Genomic DNA, 18,187 nt, shown 5'->3' on the forward strand with positions numbered 1-18,187 from the left:
GTCCAAATATTTTCCTAAGGATCCTATTTTCAAATACTCTCAATTTATGTTCCTCTTTCAATGTAAGGGACCAAGTTTCACACCCATATAATACTACAGGCAAAATTACTGTTTTGTATATTTTAACTTTTAGTTTCTTAGATATTAAACGAGAAGACAAAAGTTTATGAAGAGAGAAGTAACATGCATTTCCTGAATTAAGCCTACTTTTTATTTCCTCTTTAATATAATTTTCATTTGTTAATATTACTCCTAAGTATTTGAATTTGGAAACTGTTTCAAACGAGTTGTTACCAATAATTAGATTTTGATTATTATCTAACACTTGGTTTCGGCCTGTAAGCATATATTTAGTTTTCTCTTTGTTAACTTCCAAACCTATCTCTTTAGCAGTTTTGAAAAATATTTTAGCATTATTCTTAATTGTATTCACATCATCCCCCAGTAAGTCTACATCATCTGCATATGCTAACAACTGAGTCACACCATTTAATTTTAGTCCTTCTTTAGTTTCGTTTACCTTCCTTACAGCATATTCTAAGGCAAAATTAAAGAGCAATGGAGATAATGCATCTCCTTGTTTTAACCCATCATGAATTGTAAATTTGTCCGACATATTAATACCCACACGAATTTTACTTTCTGTTTCACTGGTGCATACTTTTATCATACTAACAAGCTTCTTAGGTATTCCAAAGTCTACTAATATATTATATAATTTATCTCTTTTGACCGAATCATATGCTTTTTTGAAATCAACGAATAGCTGATGGACATTTTGATTATATTCCCACTTTTTTTCGAGTGTCTGTCTGATGTGAAAAATTTGATCTGTAGTTGATCTGTTGCGTTTAAATCCACATTGATAATCACCTATAATTTCATTAGCATATGGGGTTAGTCTTGTTAAAAGAATGTTAGATAATATTTTATATGTTGTTGAGAGTAGAGAAATTCCACGGTAATTATTGCAGTTCATTTTATCACCTTTTTTAAACACAGGAACAATTATGGATTCTTTCCACTGTTGAGGGATTTCTTCTTTATTCCATATTAAACAAATTAATTTATGAATTTGACATATTAATGAATTTCCACCAAATTTAATTAACTCAGCTGGTATTAAATCAATGCCATGTGCTTTGTTATTCTTTAACCTTTTAATAGCATCTTTAACTTCAGTCAAGTTAGGTTCTGGAACTAAAGGTTCTGCTGTGTGGACTTCATTTACTTCTGATTTATCTCCTACATGGACATTTAAAAGGTCATTAAAGTAGTTCTTCCATCTATTTAGAATATCGCTTGGGTCAGCTAGAAAATCACCGTCTTTATCTTTGATCAAGTTTACTTTAGGTTGCCACCCCTTTCTAAACTCATTTACACCTTTATATAAATCTCTGATATTTTTATTTTTGCTGTTTGTTTCAATTTCGTTAATTTTGCTTTTCAAGTAATCTCGTTTTTTACTTCTAAACGTGTGGTTAACTTCTCGCTTTATTCTATTATAATTGTTTAGATTTGTATCATCAGAGTTATTTAACCACCTAAGTCTAGCCTGATTTCTTATTTCTATTAGATTATGACATTCATTATCAAACCATGGCTTACTTTTTCTCGGTTTATGGTATCCTATACTTTCTTTAGCTGCTGATTCTATTGCATTACGTATGTGCTCCCAATTCTTATTTACGTCTGTTTCATTTATATTTTCATCATCATTTAAATCCTGCAAAACATCAAATCTATTTGACAGTTTAATTTGGTAATCTTTCTTAATTCTTTCATCAGTAAACTTTCCTGTATCAAATTTTAGAACTTTTAGATTTTGTTGCTTATGATTTATCACTGAGAGTCTTTCTCTTAATTTAGCAATTACTAAATAATGGTCACTGGCACAGTCAGCACCTCTATGTGTACGAACGTCAATTATACTAGTATGCCTTCTCTTATCAATGAGAATATGATCTATCTGATTATGAGTTTTATATATTATATATATATATATATATATATATATATATATATATATATATATATATATATATATATATATATATATATATATATATATATATATATAGTCCTGTTTTGTACATTGTTACATTTGTACTTGGTGCAGAGTCTGAAGAAGAAATTGCTAGAAGGTTGAAACGTTACGTTTAGTTTATGTTTTATAATAAAATAAATGTCTGCCTTGGTCAGCATATTGAGTTTTTCAACTAACCTTGTATTAATGTGAATACCATGCTCCCCCCACACCATCCAAACCCATTCTAAAGGCGTAAGAGGTGGTGTTTCATTTCATCTCTATTGCAGTGATCAACCACAGGTGGGTAGAAAAACTAAACATAATAACCAAAACTAAAAATAAATAAATAAGTGAATCAAAGGATACGATACCCCCCCTTTTGGGGTGAAGATATATAGATTTGGTATAAAATGTTGTCCCCCCCAAAATTCCCATGATGCAGGCACGTCATGCAACCCCCTGTGGATACCCCTGTGTCTGTCTGTCACTCTCTCTCTCACTCACTCTCACTCTCTCACTCTCTCTCACTCTCTCACACTCTCTCTCTCACTCTCTCTCTCTCTCACTCACTCTCACTCTCTCACACTCTCTCTCACTCACTCTCACACTCTTGCACTCTCTCTCTCTCACTCACTCACTCTCACACTCTCTCTCTCACTCACTCACTCTCACACTTACAGTGGGAATATGCAGTAACTGAGAGGGGAAATCACCAGCATCTTCCCTTCAAATACCACCCTGTTTTTACCTTACAATATATTTTAGAAGTATTTCAGTATTTTTTTCTACATTAATTTCAGTTTGTTTCATATTTCTAAATTAACAATTCCTGGTCAGAAAGTTTTAATGCACAGCTGCTGTAGAAAAAATAAATGTTAAAGAAGTATATTGATAAAGTACCTGATGAAAGAAGCAGAAGAGAAGATAAAACAAAAGAAATCCATTTAACCATAATTCTCTCGCTGAATAAAGGGTAGCTCCAAGTGTAACAAGGCCATACAAGATAGCTTCATCTGCAAATAATGAGAGACTGCCACTTTCAGTTAATTCTGGGAGGAGGAGAACAAGATTGACATAAACCGAGCATGCCTGCGTGAAAAATAATTTATCTTGTGTATGTATGTCTATGTAACAAAAAATTGAGAAACACTTTAACCTAGGATTGGTAGCCCATACAGTTAAATCATGTGATAACTTTCATGTTCGATTTTTGTAACAATCTTTACTTTGCATTATTTCTTTTGTAGTCTATGGTTATTACAAGCATAAAAACACAGTTTTTCATTGTGACGTTTCAGAAGAACACCCTTCATCAGACATATATTTTTAGTTTGACTAAAGATACAGTTATAACAATGGTTAAGAATTTTTTAAATAAAAAAGAGAATCCATTATACAATGGATGTTGTCAATGTTACATTGTTGTAATATAACAACGTAACTGTGAAAAAACAAGCAGTCTGTTTTATTTTTATTTCAGATTAAAATTTGATCACATTACTTTTATTAAAGAAAAATAATATGAATCGCAAATATCATCAGACAAATCAAAATCATCATTGTTTTCACAGAGTTTCTTGATGTTTTCTGTTACATTAAATTTTAAAGATGGCGGCTTACTCCACTTATGAAAATGAAAATTCCATAGTGGGTATATGTTTCCATTTTCAAAATTTAATTTATTCCAGTCTTCTTCTGCAATGAACGAAGCTTCCCAGACATTCAAATCTATCTTTCCCGTCATTCTTTTTCAAACCCTTCTCTTCTTAATCATATGCTTCTCCTCAATGATGTGAGAAATTAATTCTACAATGCAAGCAATGCGTACATACAAGAAAAAATTTTACTTTGTATTTATTAGTTCATATTTGCACAATATATATATATAGTTTACAGTAATATTTGTAAAATATGTCCAAATATACAGTAGAATTAAGAATAAATAGTATAAGTGATGGGGGGGTAGAGAAGTCAAAAGTAATTCAAAGTGATAAACGAAAGATATAATCTTAAAAGCAAAATTATATTTCTTGGAGATGCTATAATTTTCTTTTCACTTCCTATTTTGGTGGCCTTCAATTTTACACACCTTTTTGAAGTGCCTAATTTTGTTGTTATTACACTTATTTGACTGTCTATTTTACATCCTTTTAGGATATAGAAATCTAATCCCTAGTTACATTAACTCTTTCGCTGCAGAATTCTCTGGCACACAATATCCCTTGGCTGCGTAATTAAATTTGAAAAAAATATTTTTTTTATAAACAAATAATTTTCACAATTACATTGCGTTGTATATGAGAGAGAAGTTACAAAATTCATTCCTTGCACTGGAAAACCATTCTGTAGTCCCTGGTGGTATGATATTTTGAAATTTTGAAAAATTTTGAAATTTTGAAAAAAAATTAAATTTTGAAAAAAAATTTAGAAAGAATAATTTTAAAAAAATTACATTGCAAAATATGTTATAGAGAAATAACAAAAGTCATTCCTTGCACTGGCAAACCATTCTGTAGTCCCTGATGGTATGGTATTTCTCAAAACACGGGATGACGCAGAGTGGTGGGGCGGCGTGGAAATTCGTAAGTAGTATCAAGATACTGGGTGGCGAAAACTTCAGTTTGTTCTGCTGTGTGTTCAAATACTGAGCGGGGGAAATATTTGATAAAACAAGAAAATGGTGTGCTAAATACTGTACTGTCACCAAGTAACTTAGCACTTGACTGTGTCGAACTTCCCGCACCTAGATCAATGCTGCTTTGCACTCTGCTCAATGATGTTACGGACGGCGGTACAAATTCTTCATCAGACACTACACAATCACTGTCACCACTTGAAGTCTCATAAAAACTGTCGCTATTATCGTCACAACTTAATTCACCTTCTGATTCAACAGTTGAGTAACATCATTATCAGACAAGTGTTGACGACTTGACGAAACCATGTTTTTTACATTCGAACATGCATTTGAAACTGACATGTCAGAGCACTCAACGCTCGTATTCTAAACAGAGGCGTAATTAGCGACATCATACGGATATAAACAAAACTACAAGTTCAAATAGTTCCAAATAGTATCAACAGATGTCTGAAGACTACTAAAGGCGACGTACTGCGGAAATGCGACACCTGCAGCGAGTGGAAGTATGAACTCGCAATAATGCGACTTCCGCAGAGCAAGGCACCTGGCGTGCTGTGCATAAATGCAACGAGTGCAGCGAAAGAGTTAACCCATGCCGCAACAGACCAGGAGGGCAGGGCCCACCTACCAACTGCCAGCTTCACTCCCACTTGCTGAGAAAATTGATCATTCAATCAGTTACCGGGTGACGTGTGATCAGAACAACAAACCCCCAGTCAATGTAGGTTTCCTTGACCGGGTTATGCTACTCATTCGATGCTCTCCAATTTCCTCAAGATGCTGGGTGGTCACCGGGCCCATACACAGGCCGAAATATCAGGAGAAGAGTTGTTATGCTTTCCCCAGGAGACTCGAACCTGTGCACAATACATAGCTGGATCCCAAAGCCTAACACCTTAGGCCACACGGCCACGGTGCAGAAGCCCTAGTTACATTACTTGTTATAAAATTACTACAAAGATCGTACACATACACTGGCAGTTTTAGAGTAGTCGCATGCCTCCCCCCCTTGCAAAAAAAAACAAAAAACAATTACTAAATGCTATGTACAATGATATTGTTGTATCATAACAAACACAATTTCAAGCAACATAAAATAGAAACCTTTTCAAACTACCAAAAAATACCAAAGCTAGGAAATCTTGATTACAATATTTTGAATAATAAATTTAATGACATTGAGGAACATATTTTCAAAAGTTTTGTCACATACCTCAGTGCATACAAGGATATTACATTTGGCATGCATACTCTCTCAATGACCCTATACGTATAATTGTTATTCTGTATAACGTCGCTTACTGTTTATGAATAGAATATGTATTACACAAATAATGGGGTTTTATTCTCTCTTTTTCAATACATGTAATTCAATTTGTATGGGCTTCAACCTTAAGTAATTTGATAATGAAAAATATTCATGCATCACTATTAAATTATGTAACTTACCATTTTCCAAAATATCCATAACGTCCACTTTAAGGCGGTGTGCAAGTGGACCAATAAATCCCAATGTAGCCATATTAAAAAAAAGCACCGTGAAGAAATGGATTGTGCATAGTGTTATGGAATATGAAAGGGATGGAGTTGATGGATTAATATATGAACCAATCAGCATTATTCCCAGCTTCTCATAACATAAGGCAGAAGTTAGATCTGTTATAACAATTTGCCAAAGCTGTAAAAAAAAAAAAAAAAAAAAAAGGAAGAATTATAATGAATATAAAGTATTAATAAAATTTATTTACAGTATGTTAAAGTTTTCTACTTTGCCTAACACGAAATCATGCCAGTGTAATTCTATATGAATATGTGTGTGCGTTGTACTTTCCTAATTTCTGTTCGTTAATGTGGTATTTGCAATTGTGTTAATGCAGCAGGCCAACTAACGAGGCCAGAACTTGGATGGTGGCCTTGAGAAAGCTATATTCCCAAAGGTCACTTCCATAGCTAAAAATTGCTTCAAAATGGTTGCAAAATGGAGTCATGAAATATTTTTAAAAATATAACACACCCTCCCTCCTCCCCCGCAACCTACGACAGCAATTTCTGTTTCCGCCATTGGGCATGCTTGAGGCAAGATTTTGTTTCTTTCCCTTTTAACTCAGTTTCCACAACTTCCTTTAACAATGTTATTTGTTTTTCCATAGTTTTACTTATTATTTCTTTATTTCCCTTTGTTACTGGACATGTTCCCAGCAAGCAATGTATTACAACACGTAATGTGATTGGTAGTATATCGTTTTTCACAGAATATGTGTGCTACTTGCAACACTGGTACACACCATTTCACAACAGGAAGGAGGACTCCCTGATGGCACAGTGGTAGTGTCGTCACCTTGTAATCAAAGGGTTCCAGGTTCGATACCTGGTGGAGGCACATAGTGCTTCGGATCCCACTTTAAACTGTAGGTCCAGTTTCGATTAGTCTTACTGTGCATAAAGTGGACTAAAAATATCAAATCAATCACAATAGGATGGGATGTCACTGGTGTGATTAGATGTGATGTTGAGTTGCCAGCATACAGGCAGCAAAATAGGATTTTTTTAGCATTAGTGGTGCCGAAACGATGCACCAACGACAAAAATGTTACTGAGAAAAGTTGTTGGTTTCTGTACAGAGAACGAAACGGCATTCTTATTGACATTTCATCAATGAACTTGAACCCCCCCCTCCCCAAGATTGATTGATTGATTGGGTTGGTTTATTTTACTTTACTTTTATGCCACTTTTGACTAATTGTGAAGATGAAGATGAGTGATGAATTATGAAATTGATGAATTAACATTCACAAACATGCTGGGATTCGAATCCTGGCCTGGGCAGGATACTTGTGAGTGTCCATTCATCAATCTCATCATATCATCACTCATCCCCATCTTCGCAAATTAGCCAAAAGTGATACAAAAAGTGAAGTAAAATAATGTAAATCAAATCAAATCACAAATCGAACCTGGGACCCTTGGCATTGTAGCGTGATGTGCTAACTACTGTGCCATGAGAGCCACCCTCCCCCCACCAATATAAACTCTGAGTTACGCCTATATGTAACTAAGCAATTGACCAGTGGCGTGGCGTGACTATTTCAAAAGTGTTACCGGCCATCAGACATTATCATCTCCACCCTACCGCCCCTCCCCCAAAAAAACAACATGACTTTGATCTGGATTTTTGGTCTCTTTTTTTTTGCAATCCGCTCAATGATTTATTTAGCCACAATCACTCCTAGAAAGAACTACCGTTCTTTTCTGGAAATTCAATGTGACAACACTTGCTGATCCGGTAGGCCACAGCAGCAACAGGGCCCCTAAACAGACCTGCCTGCTGTTCCCTTGCATTGGTAGGCACCCTTCCTCTTGTTGCCTCTTGAGGGTAGCGGAACAGCCTGTCTCTTCGTTATGTCAGTATGTAGATATTAACAAAATCAAATCAGACCAACTGTTCCTCAATACAGGTGTACCGCAAGGCTCAATTCTAGGACCAGTTTTATTTTTACTCTACATAAATGATCTTCCAGAAACCTTATCAGAGTCTCAAACAATACTCTTTGCGGATGATACAAATATCATAGTAAAAAGCCTGGAATATGAGCAACTTCAAAAGAATTCCATTTCAACAACAACACAACTAAACACCTGGCTAAACAACAACAAGCTTTCCCTGAATGTTAATAAAACATTTCTAATAAATTTTAATCCAGCAAAACAAATAAAAAACTTAAATGTGATTATTAACAATGAAGTTGTCAAAGAATGCAATGCAATAAAATTCTTAGGAGTATGGATAGACACAAACCTGTCTTGGGACGTGCATATTACTAATTTAACTCAAAAGTTAAGCAGGCTCTGCTACATGATGATAATTTTCAGAAATGTTTTAACTTTGAATGATTTAAGGACAGTATATTTTAAAATGAGTCAAAATTTGGAAAACATTATTGATACCCAAGATATGAATGAAGATTGGAAACAACTCAAAGAAGCTATTCTGAAAACAGCAACTGAAGTAATACAAAAGCAAGATGGTAAACCAAGGAATGAATGGTGGGATAATGAATGTAAAATGGTAATAAATCAGAAAAATGCTGCACGACAAAGATGTTTACAGAGACACACAAGGGCAAATTGTGAAGAATATGAGAATAAAAGGAGAATTGCCAACAATGTATGCAGAAAGAAGAAAAAAGAATGGATAAATGATAGAATCAAAGAGATTGAGGAATACCATAGAAGAAAGGATTCAAGAAATGTTTTTAAGGCTGTGACATCTCATGTAAGGAACTACACTCATGCAACCTCATTATGTAAAGATGCATCTGGGGAAGTAATATCTGAGAAAGAAAAAGTATTACGTACTCCATTGGAAAGAGTACTTTCAGGAATTATTAAATTGGGAACACGTACCGTATGAAGATGAAATACCTGAAAAATTGGAAAATGATACTGAAATTCCAATACCAACATATGAGGAGGTAAATAAAATCATAAAATCCTTAAAAATGAATAAGTCACCTGGTTCAGATAATATCACAGCAGAACTGATAAGACACGGAGGATATATGATAAGGAATAAAATTTATAATTTGATACTCAACATATGGAATAAAGAGGAAATGCCACAAGAATGTCTACATGGTATCATTTGGCCAATCTTTAAAAAAGGAGACAGGTTGCAGTGTAATAACTACAGACCAATTACACTTCTGAATGTCGCATACAAAATCTTTGCAATTCTTCTACAAAATAGAATCTCTGAAATTACAGAAAACAAATTGGGTGAATATCAAATGGGATTTAGACCAAATAGATCTACAATTGGTAATATATTCATACTGCGACAAATATATGAAAAATGTTATGAATATAATATTGAATTGCATAACATATTTATCGATTTTATGCAAGCATTTGACTCAGTAAATAGAAATAGAATTCCTACGTGTCTAAAGAAAATTAATGTCCCAAACAAACTAATTAGATTAATAAAGTTGACATTACAAAACACTACAGCAGTAGTAAAAGGAAACAATGATTTTAGTCAGAAATTTGCAATAAATAGAGGAGTAAAACAAGGAGACCCATTATCAGCAACTTTATTTAGCATAGTCATGGATGAAATAATTCAGAAGTTGGAAATCAGAGGAAACATTTCAACAAGATTAAGACAGATCTGTGCATATGCAGACGATATAGTAATTACTACAAGAACTAAGCAATCAATGGTGGACTCACTAGTGAAACTAAAGCAACAGGCAATGAAATATGGACTAATAGTGAACGAAAAAAAGACAAAGTATATGAGATGTACAAGAAGAAAAATCCAACAACAAAAAGAGGATATAGATACAATGCACATAGAGCAGGTACAGTCATTTAAATATCTTGGGTCAATAGTAAATGGAAACAATGAAATCGAAGAAGAAATTAAAGAAAGGATTGCAGCTGGAAATAGAGCATTTTATGCGAATAAGAGGATATTCCAATCCAAACTAGTTTCCAGAAAAATAAAATTAAAGCTGTATAAATCCATAATAAGACCTGTGGTTACATATGGCTGTGAAACCTGGGTGCTGAAAGAAGATATAATTCGAAAATTAATGATATTTGAAAGAAAGATATTAAGGAAAATATATGGCCCAACGAGACAATCTAATAATATATGGCGAATAAAAACAAACGAAGAGCTTGAAACATTAATAAAGAGTAAGAATATAAGAAGATTTATCAAAACACAAAGATTGAGCTGGTTGGGTCATATTGAAAGAATGCCCGAAGAAAGAATTGTGAAACAAATTTACAATTGGAGACCTATTGCTACAAGATCACAAGCAAGGCCCAAAACCAGATGGATAGACGATGTCATAAATGACATAAGAAAACTGAAGACACAGAACTAGAAGAAATGTGTGTTGAGTAGAGAAGAATGGAAGGATGTAATTGAGCAGGCCAAAGCCCATAAAGAGCTGTAGCGCCTTTTAAGAAGAATATTTTGGACAGATTCAACCTGTACTCACATATGGTATCTCTTTCTGGGGCAGTTCACCCAAAATGCAGAAAATTTTTATTTGGCAAAAACGCATATTAAAAATTACAATTACATAATTATACAATTACAAAGAAAATATGCATGAAAGAATGTGAAAAAGAAGGCAAAATAAATAGCCTATGGAAACAGCTGGAAAAGAATGGCTATGAGAAGCAGGATAGACTGGACATAAACAGAAGAAGTAAGAAAACGGGCAGGGGAGAATTGGAAGAGAAAGAAAAAGAGGAGAGAAGGTTTGGAATAAGGAGTATGGGGAAGACCACAGAAAAGATATGCAAAGTGCTTAGGAAAGTGGGAATTAAAACTTACAGGAAGGGAGGGAGAAGCATCTTAGGAATAGCGAGGAATGCTAAAAAGAAAAAGGAAAACAGAGAAGAGGAAGAGGAAGGGATTATCTACGAAGTAAAATGTAAAGAATGTCAGAGTGTGTACATAGGAGAAACGAAAAAAAGGCTGAAAGACAGGTTGAAACAACATAGGGATGATGTACGACTTAAGAGAGAGAGAAATGCGATATTTAAACACACGAGAGAAACAGGACATGACATAGAATGGGATGAGGCTAAGCAGATAGGAAGGGAGAAGAGAATGCTAGTGAGAAAATGGTAGGAAGCCAAGGAAATAGAAAAAAAAGGTAAAGAAGACACAATGAACTGGAATGGGGGATTGAAGTTAAACAAAGAATGGAAGAAGATGTTGGAAAGAGTGGAAAGGACAAGAGAAAAAGAGGAGAGGAGAAGGAAGAAAAATGAAGGGAAAAGAGCATGAGATTAAAAAGTCCAACCACATTCTATATGGAAGTAATTGTGTTTAGCCTTTTAGGTGAAAGTAAAGTTGGCAAGTGAAAGTCATCTGCTAGAAAGTTCCAAACAACTTTCTAAATAGTCTGGAGGGAGTAATGTTTGTGTATATATATATTGCCCTTTTGTTGTATCAGGTTACTTTTGTACTTGATACAGAGTCTGAAGAAGACCTTGCTAGAAGGTAGAAACGTTACGTTAGTTTAAGTTTTTAATAAAATAAAATTACTGCCTTGGTCAGCATTTAGTTTTTTCTATAACAAGCTGCCAGAGGAATTCAAGAATCATAATCCAACCAAATTTAAAATAACAGTAAAAAGCTTGCTTATGAAGTATTTGTTTTATAGCACAGAGGAGTACTTAGATCATATTTTTCATTAATAGACATAACCTTTGACTTTTCTTGTATTTTTATGTTCACTAATAGTCATAACCTTTGATTTTTCTTCTATTTTCTATGTTATTCCATACTCTCTTATACTTTTTAATATGCATAAGTATGTGTTAATTCCTTTGTACTCAAAATCATACATGTAATTTTATTTTATACTCTTTATACTTTTTAATATGCTTAAGTATGTGTTAATTCCTTTGTACTCAAAATTATACATGTAATTGACCTATCTCATATCATAGTGCTATTTGTACTCATATGATCAAGTGGATGGAAATAAATCTTATCTTATCTTATCTTTGTTGGCTGCAGGAAAAATGTCCTCTGCAATGCTTTCGGTTAACTTATTTAACAATGTTGTTATTTTATTGAGAAAAAAAAATTAATTTCTTTACATTTTGCTGTTACCTGCGGTAACACCGGTTACATGCCTCAGCAATTGACATAACTTACATAAGTTATATTTTATTATTGGGACTGGGGAAACCACATGATGTTGTGAACTCTGTGTCTCTACATATATAAATCCATGGCTGCAACCAGCAAGCATAAAAATATTAATTAGATTAGGTTTCTTCTGTGGTATACATTTCACTTTCATTGTTTCATTGACATTCATTCATTTCAGTGGAGAAGGGACAAATAGGCCAGATGTTTTGAATTTTCACAAAATTATATTAAAATTAATACAGTACAGTATCCTACAATATATGAATTAAACTACTTGATATCATCATACTCCTAACTTTTAATAATTATACCAGGGGTCCTGGGTCAAATCCCAGCTAGTTCATGAGTTTCCTTTGTGAGTGTCCCTTCATCAATTTCATCATATCATCACTCATCATCATCTTCACGATTAGCCAAAAGTTGCAGAAGAGTAAAGTAAAATAAAACCAAATGAGTGACATTTCCATCATTATAAAAATCATAAAAATACCCATCAGTTTCAGTAATATGGCAACATTAATATTATTCACAAAATCAATATTAATCATTAATTATATAGATCAAAACAACATAAATTATTGAACATTTACAAATAGAAGAGTTAATTCAGATACATAGTGGTTTACAGAATAACTATGGGTTCCAATGAATTTCTCTAGTACATAACCAAAGAAGGTGTTAATATGGTAGTCCCCCTCCCAGTTGCAAGAATGTACAATAATGAACATTTGGACAATTTTCATTATTAGAAAACGATACTGTATCACAACAAAAGTTTTAAATTGATATAATATTGATGAAACCATGATTACTGTAATCCATATGGTGAATAAATCAATCAGATTAGTAAATCAATCACACACGTATATGAATAAAACACAATTGCATATACTTACTAGTATTACAATATTACTTATTCCATACTAAACACATCAGGTAAATTTAAGAAACCAATGTATTTCTCAATATTTTTTACAGATGTGATTTACTGATCAATCTAAGAAAGAAACTTACTTCGTATTTGATGAGTTGTTCAGGCTCTACATTAAAGAATTCACTCATGGCCTCCACAGAACCATCTTTTGTCAAAGAAGCAATAAATATCATGAACATGAAAACATATGTACCAAGGAGAACTATTTTCAGCACCTGAAAGAAAATGAACATTTAGTTTAGTTATATGTATAGTACATCTGTTAACATTAGCACTAAGTAACAAGTTTCTACCAAATAAAATGCATACATAAAATTAAATAATGGGGCTTTCCTAATGGCGGTCCAGGGTTCAATATCCATTCGAAGCATAGTGGTTTGGATCTCACTTTATACTGTAGGTCCAGTCCCAATTAGCGTATCTGTGCATAAAGTGGAATTAAAACAAACTTCAAAAACTTTTAAAATAAAATATATATATATATATATACCTGAGAAATCTAAATATGTCTAAATCCATAATAAAATATAATAGCTGTGATTGTACAGTGCATTGAAATAATATTTTATGTTAATTCTGAAAAATTGTTCGTAAATGTTGTGTGAACAGCTCCATGCTTTTGTGACATTGACCACCGTATGATGATCATTGATGAAAGTCAGGGTGGTTCCTAGAGCTACTTATGACAAGATAATGAGAAAAAAGTTTCTACCTAAGATCGTATACAGCAGGGATTGAACCCAGGTCTTTCACATGGCAGTGAAATGCTAACCACATAAAAAAAATTAAGTTTGTTTGTTTCTTTCTTTATATATGTACATATTTTTGTACGTTTGTGTTTTAAGTCCACTTTATGCACAGTAAGGCTAATCAGGACTTTACCTACAGTTTTAAGTAGGATCTGAATCACTATGTGCCTGCACCAAAATAAAATTTTAAATTAGATTAAACATTCACTTGTCTCATTTTGCCTCTGTGGAGTCAGAAAGCAAATTTGTTTAAACAGATAGAATGTTCACGAAAGTATTAGTCTTAATCATTTCTGCTTTCCCTACCCAATTCTGGGACAGTACTGAGTCCTGAAGAAAATTTTTCGGACATCAGGACAAATTATACCATTCTGGGACTGTCCCGGAAAATCCAGAACATACAGCAACACTAAGTTTTGGTCAAAATCTTGCAAAACCTATGTCATAATTCAAGATTCTGATTCTCTTAAGAAAGTACCCATCTCTTTCAAAACTGAATTTTGTATGAATATCCAGTTAAGTTCAGCAATGATTCTGTCCAAGCCAATGAATATGAAACAACCACTACAAAAGATCATTCAAGCATGCTTTATGTATAATTTCATATCAATGCTGCTCAGTCCTGGATTTAGAAATTAACAGACTGTACACATAACAATGGCATAATTTCAAACTCAAGCAGTATTGGGGAAGATTTATTCAAAGAAATACCTTGATTAACCCATCCTGAAGAAATCTTGAAAACACCCTTGACAATAATGTCTACTTCAGTGAAGTTTGCAAGCAAAGAAATTGTTGTCGTATATGTAGAAGTAGCAGCAGCAACAGTAGTAGTTGTGGTAGTGGTGTTGGTGGAAGTAACAAAGGGGGGGGGGGTTAAATGTTGGTATGGTCTCAACACAGGCATAAGCTGGCAAATACCCCCACCCTCCCCCACTAATTTTCAGGTTTGTGAACATTCACAAGTTAATGGTACTCTTGTTAACCTCCTGGAATCTGAGGAGCAAAGTAATGAATAATGTTTATGATTTTGGAGATGTAACAGTTATTTATCAAAATAGTCGTGGATGATATTTTTAAATGTTTGCAAAATTTTTGATTCTGATTCTTGAAATGAACTAGAATGGACCATAATGGCGATACAGTTTATGAATATCTGGATCCTTTCCATTCCATCTCATAAGAAATATGACAACGTATTGTTCTGGCTTGTTTAATTTTTTTTACATGTTTTACTACATTTTTTTTCAGTATGAACTAAATTTTAAAATTAACTATTATTAATTTTAATACAGCACATAGGTTAAAGAAAAATAAAGAAAAACAAACTTATGAGTGTTCTGTTTCGTAAAAATTTCAATTTTGAGCCCTGATTCTGCTCCCCTCCCCTCCATCCCAAAGTTATTTCTCCAAGTTAAATTCTGCCCACATGAAGTAAGGTCCCAAGTTATGCGTATGGGTCTCTGGAAGTGTTCAGATGCTTATATGCTCACTCTGTAAATACTGAGGAGCGCAATCTGGCAATGACATCTACCAGCACTGACAGCAAATCCTGCCTCCAGGTTCCTGAAAGTTGTTGCCACGTGACCTCCTAGGCAATGCAGCATCCTAAACTCCTAAACTGGGTGATGTGAGCTAGGGGTAGACCCTACCAGAAAAAATCTTAGAATCAAGGAGCAAGCATTGAACACTAGGTAGACACCTGTGGCTTCATAAAAATAATATCTCACTAAAAGAGCTCAATTACAGAATGCCAGATGGAACAGTGGAAGATTACCTGTGCATGCAAAGAGTAAAAAAACAATATTAAGAAAGGCATAAGATGTTTGAAGAATCAAAACTGGAAGTCAAGTGAATTGAATAGAGATGGATGCAAGCAGTAGCATGCTCAGGATTTTCGTAAGTCAGTCTAGTAGTCAGCCCTCATTTTTCATTCTTTTCCTGCCTTTGACATTCTTTTCTTAGGAATGAATACTGGCCCTAAAGGGGGCTTATGAACTGCACCAATCCCCCTTGGGCACACCATTGGATGCAAGAATAAAATTAGGCAGGCCGAAGCCTATAAAGAACTCTAGTGCCTTACAGTAGCGTACGCAGGATTTCATCAAGGGGGGTGTTATTTCGAAAACTTTCTACAAATTCACATTACCATTGTTTTATTATACTTTAATTAATTAATTACTAATAATAAATTAATTAATAATTCTTAGAATTAATTAATTAATTAATTAATTACTAATAATAATTACTACTAATGCAGCTGCTATTTATGAAAGAAATAGAACAAAATTACATTTCTTTGTTACAAAATAATTGTCTAGTCAACGGTTATTTGTATATGATAAGTGAGACATTTTAAGTGTGAAGAAAATCCATAAAAACAAGCAAATATATTAAATTTATTGAAACAATCGAAATATGAAACTCATTCAAGGAGCCGCGCTGGTCTAGTCTGACAACTTCGTGGGATATCCGGATTCGATTCCCGGTATTGGTTGGAATTTATCCAGCCTTGTCTCCGCACCCAGCCTCATAGCAATGGGTACCTGAGAGCAACCCTGGGGGATGAAGGCTGCCGGAGCATGGTGCTGATCACATCACCTGCAAAATAGTTCGAGATCGAGAATCTTTGGGGCCCACCACACCACTACGTGTGCCTTCATGGCACAGTGCTATATGCACGGGAGAATTTACATTGCTTTTACCTATGGAACTCGCCCAGGATGATGATGAAGCGCGAGAATACATGTTGCTAAATTCCACTGAGTCTATGTTTTCGTTGAAAAGTAAGTTTATAGGCATTCCAACACATTTATCACTTCTAGGTGATTCCCAAGCACTTCTTCAACATTATTTAATGATGTGGATGTAGACTCAGCATCACTTGAGAGTTCACAAGGGGATGTGAAATCAGTACCGGGAAGAACGTTTGCAATAAGGTCGGCACACTGCGACGAAGCAAGGAATTTTCACAATTCTCGCGAGAGTCACTGCACGACTTTTGCAAAAAAAATTGCAAAATTGAACTTTGCGGCCGCTTAGATTGTGTTTGGAATGTTGTGTTTTTCTTCATTCTGCATGGGAATAATAATTCAAATTATTATTATTATTATTATTATTACTGTCGCAGATATTTGACTGTGATATATTAGCCATTTTAATTTTTTTCCACAGCATTTTCCATAATATTTCAAAAGCTCAAGGGGGGGGTTTAAACCCGGTAACCCCCCCCTTGCATACGCCACTGGTGCCTTATAAAAAGAGGAAAAATGGCACTCCTAACATTACTTTCCCTCTATTCCTAATTACTAGGGAGACAAATTTATGGTAAATAAAAACTGAGGAGAGCGGTAAATAAAATGTTAGATCAGCGGTATATACCAGCGGTGGAAAAAAAAAATTGGCACACACTTTTTCATTATGAGAGAAAACAACATACAAAAGAGCTATAAATTGATAAACTACTTCATTTTTATGTACTGTACACATACACAAGTACTTAGCTGTCCAACCAAAAAGAAAACATCAACACAAAATCACTTCATTTCTAAATTGCATATGTCAAGTGATTTATTCATTGTATGTATTTAAAGGATATCCTTGCTGTCCAACAAATAAAATAATCACAACTGCACATACACAAACACATGTTGAAAATCACATGACGATAAACAAAATTAATTCATGACTGAACACAAATGACACCATTGTTTCCCTTGATGTGCAGGAACAGACTAATCTTCTCACTGCTACAGCTAGCAAGTTCAATGAAACTGGAAGTTGAGTAGACATTCGGGGAAAGAAAGGAATGCAGCTTGACAGGGAACGAAGTTTTCGAATTGAGATTATGTCCATGGGAAATCCCAATTTCCAGCATCTTCTTGATGTGATCGAAGATAAAACGTTCTTCAGCAGCAAGTGGTAGGAAACTTTAGGCAAACGTTTCATTACAAATCGACAGTTTGCGCGCACAACCTCGATTGCCGGTTTTTGCATATTTTCTACTTAATTTGATGATATTTCACGGTTATTTCACGAAAAAGCATTTATTTCGTGGAAAAGCACACATTTCGCATTACTTCGCGAATAAAACTCATGCATATTTTACCATTGGGGGTGTAGTTACGTGCAGAATGTTCAAAAT

At 34.2% G+C, this 18,187-nt stretch overlaps 1 protein-coding gene across 3 annotated transcripts in view; it reads right to left on the reverse strand.

Annotated features, from left to right (window-relative positions):
- Window positions 1-18,187, reverse strand: part of LOC146005039 (sodium- and chloride-dependent GABA transporter 1-like) — a 191,786-nt gene that overhangs the window by 20,617 nt on the left and 152,982 nt on the right. For all 3 annotated transcript variants that reach the window (XM_083144184.1, XM_083144182.1, XM_083144183.1), the window contains exons 9-11: window positions 13,375-13,509; window positions 6,120-6,348; window positions 2,930-3,042 (exon numbers count right to left, since the gene is read on the reverse strand). In XM_083144184.1, coding sequence (XP_083000310.1) covers window positions 2,930-3,042; window positions 6,120-6,348; window positions 13,375-13,509 — 477 coding nt within the window. The remainder of the gene's footprint in view (window positions 1-2,929; window positions 3,043-6,119; window positions 6,349-13,374; window positions 13,510-18,187) is intronic.

Source organism: Lepisma saccharinum, chromosome 22 (assembly GCF_977018435.1).
Source record: "Lepisma saccharinum chromosome 22, izLepSacc3.1, whole genome shotgun sequence".
Classification (NCBI taxonomy): Eukaryota; Metazoa; Arthropoda; class Insecta; order Zygentoma; family Lepismatidae; genus Lepisma; species Lepisma saccharinum.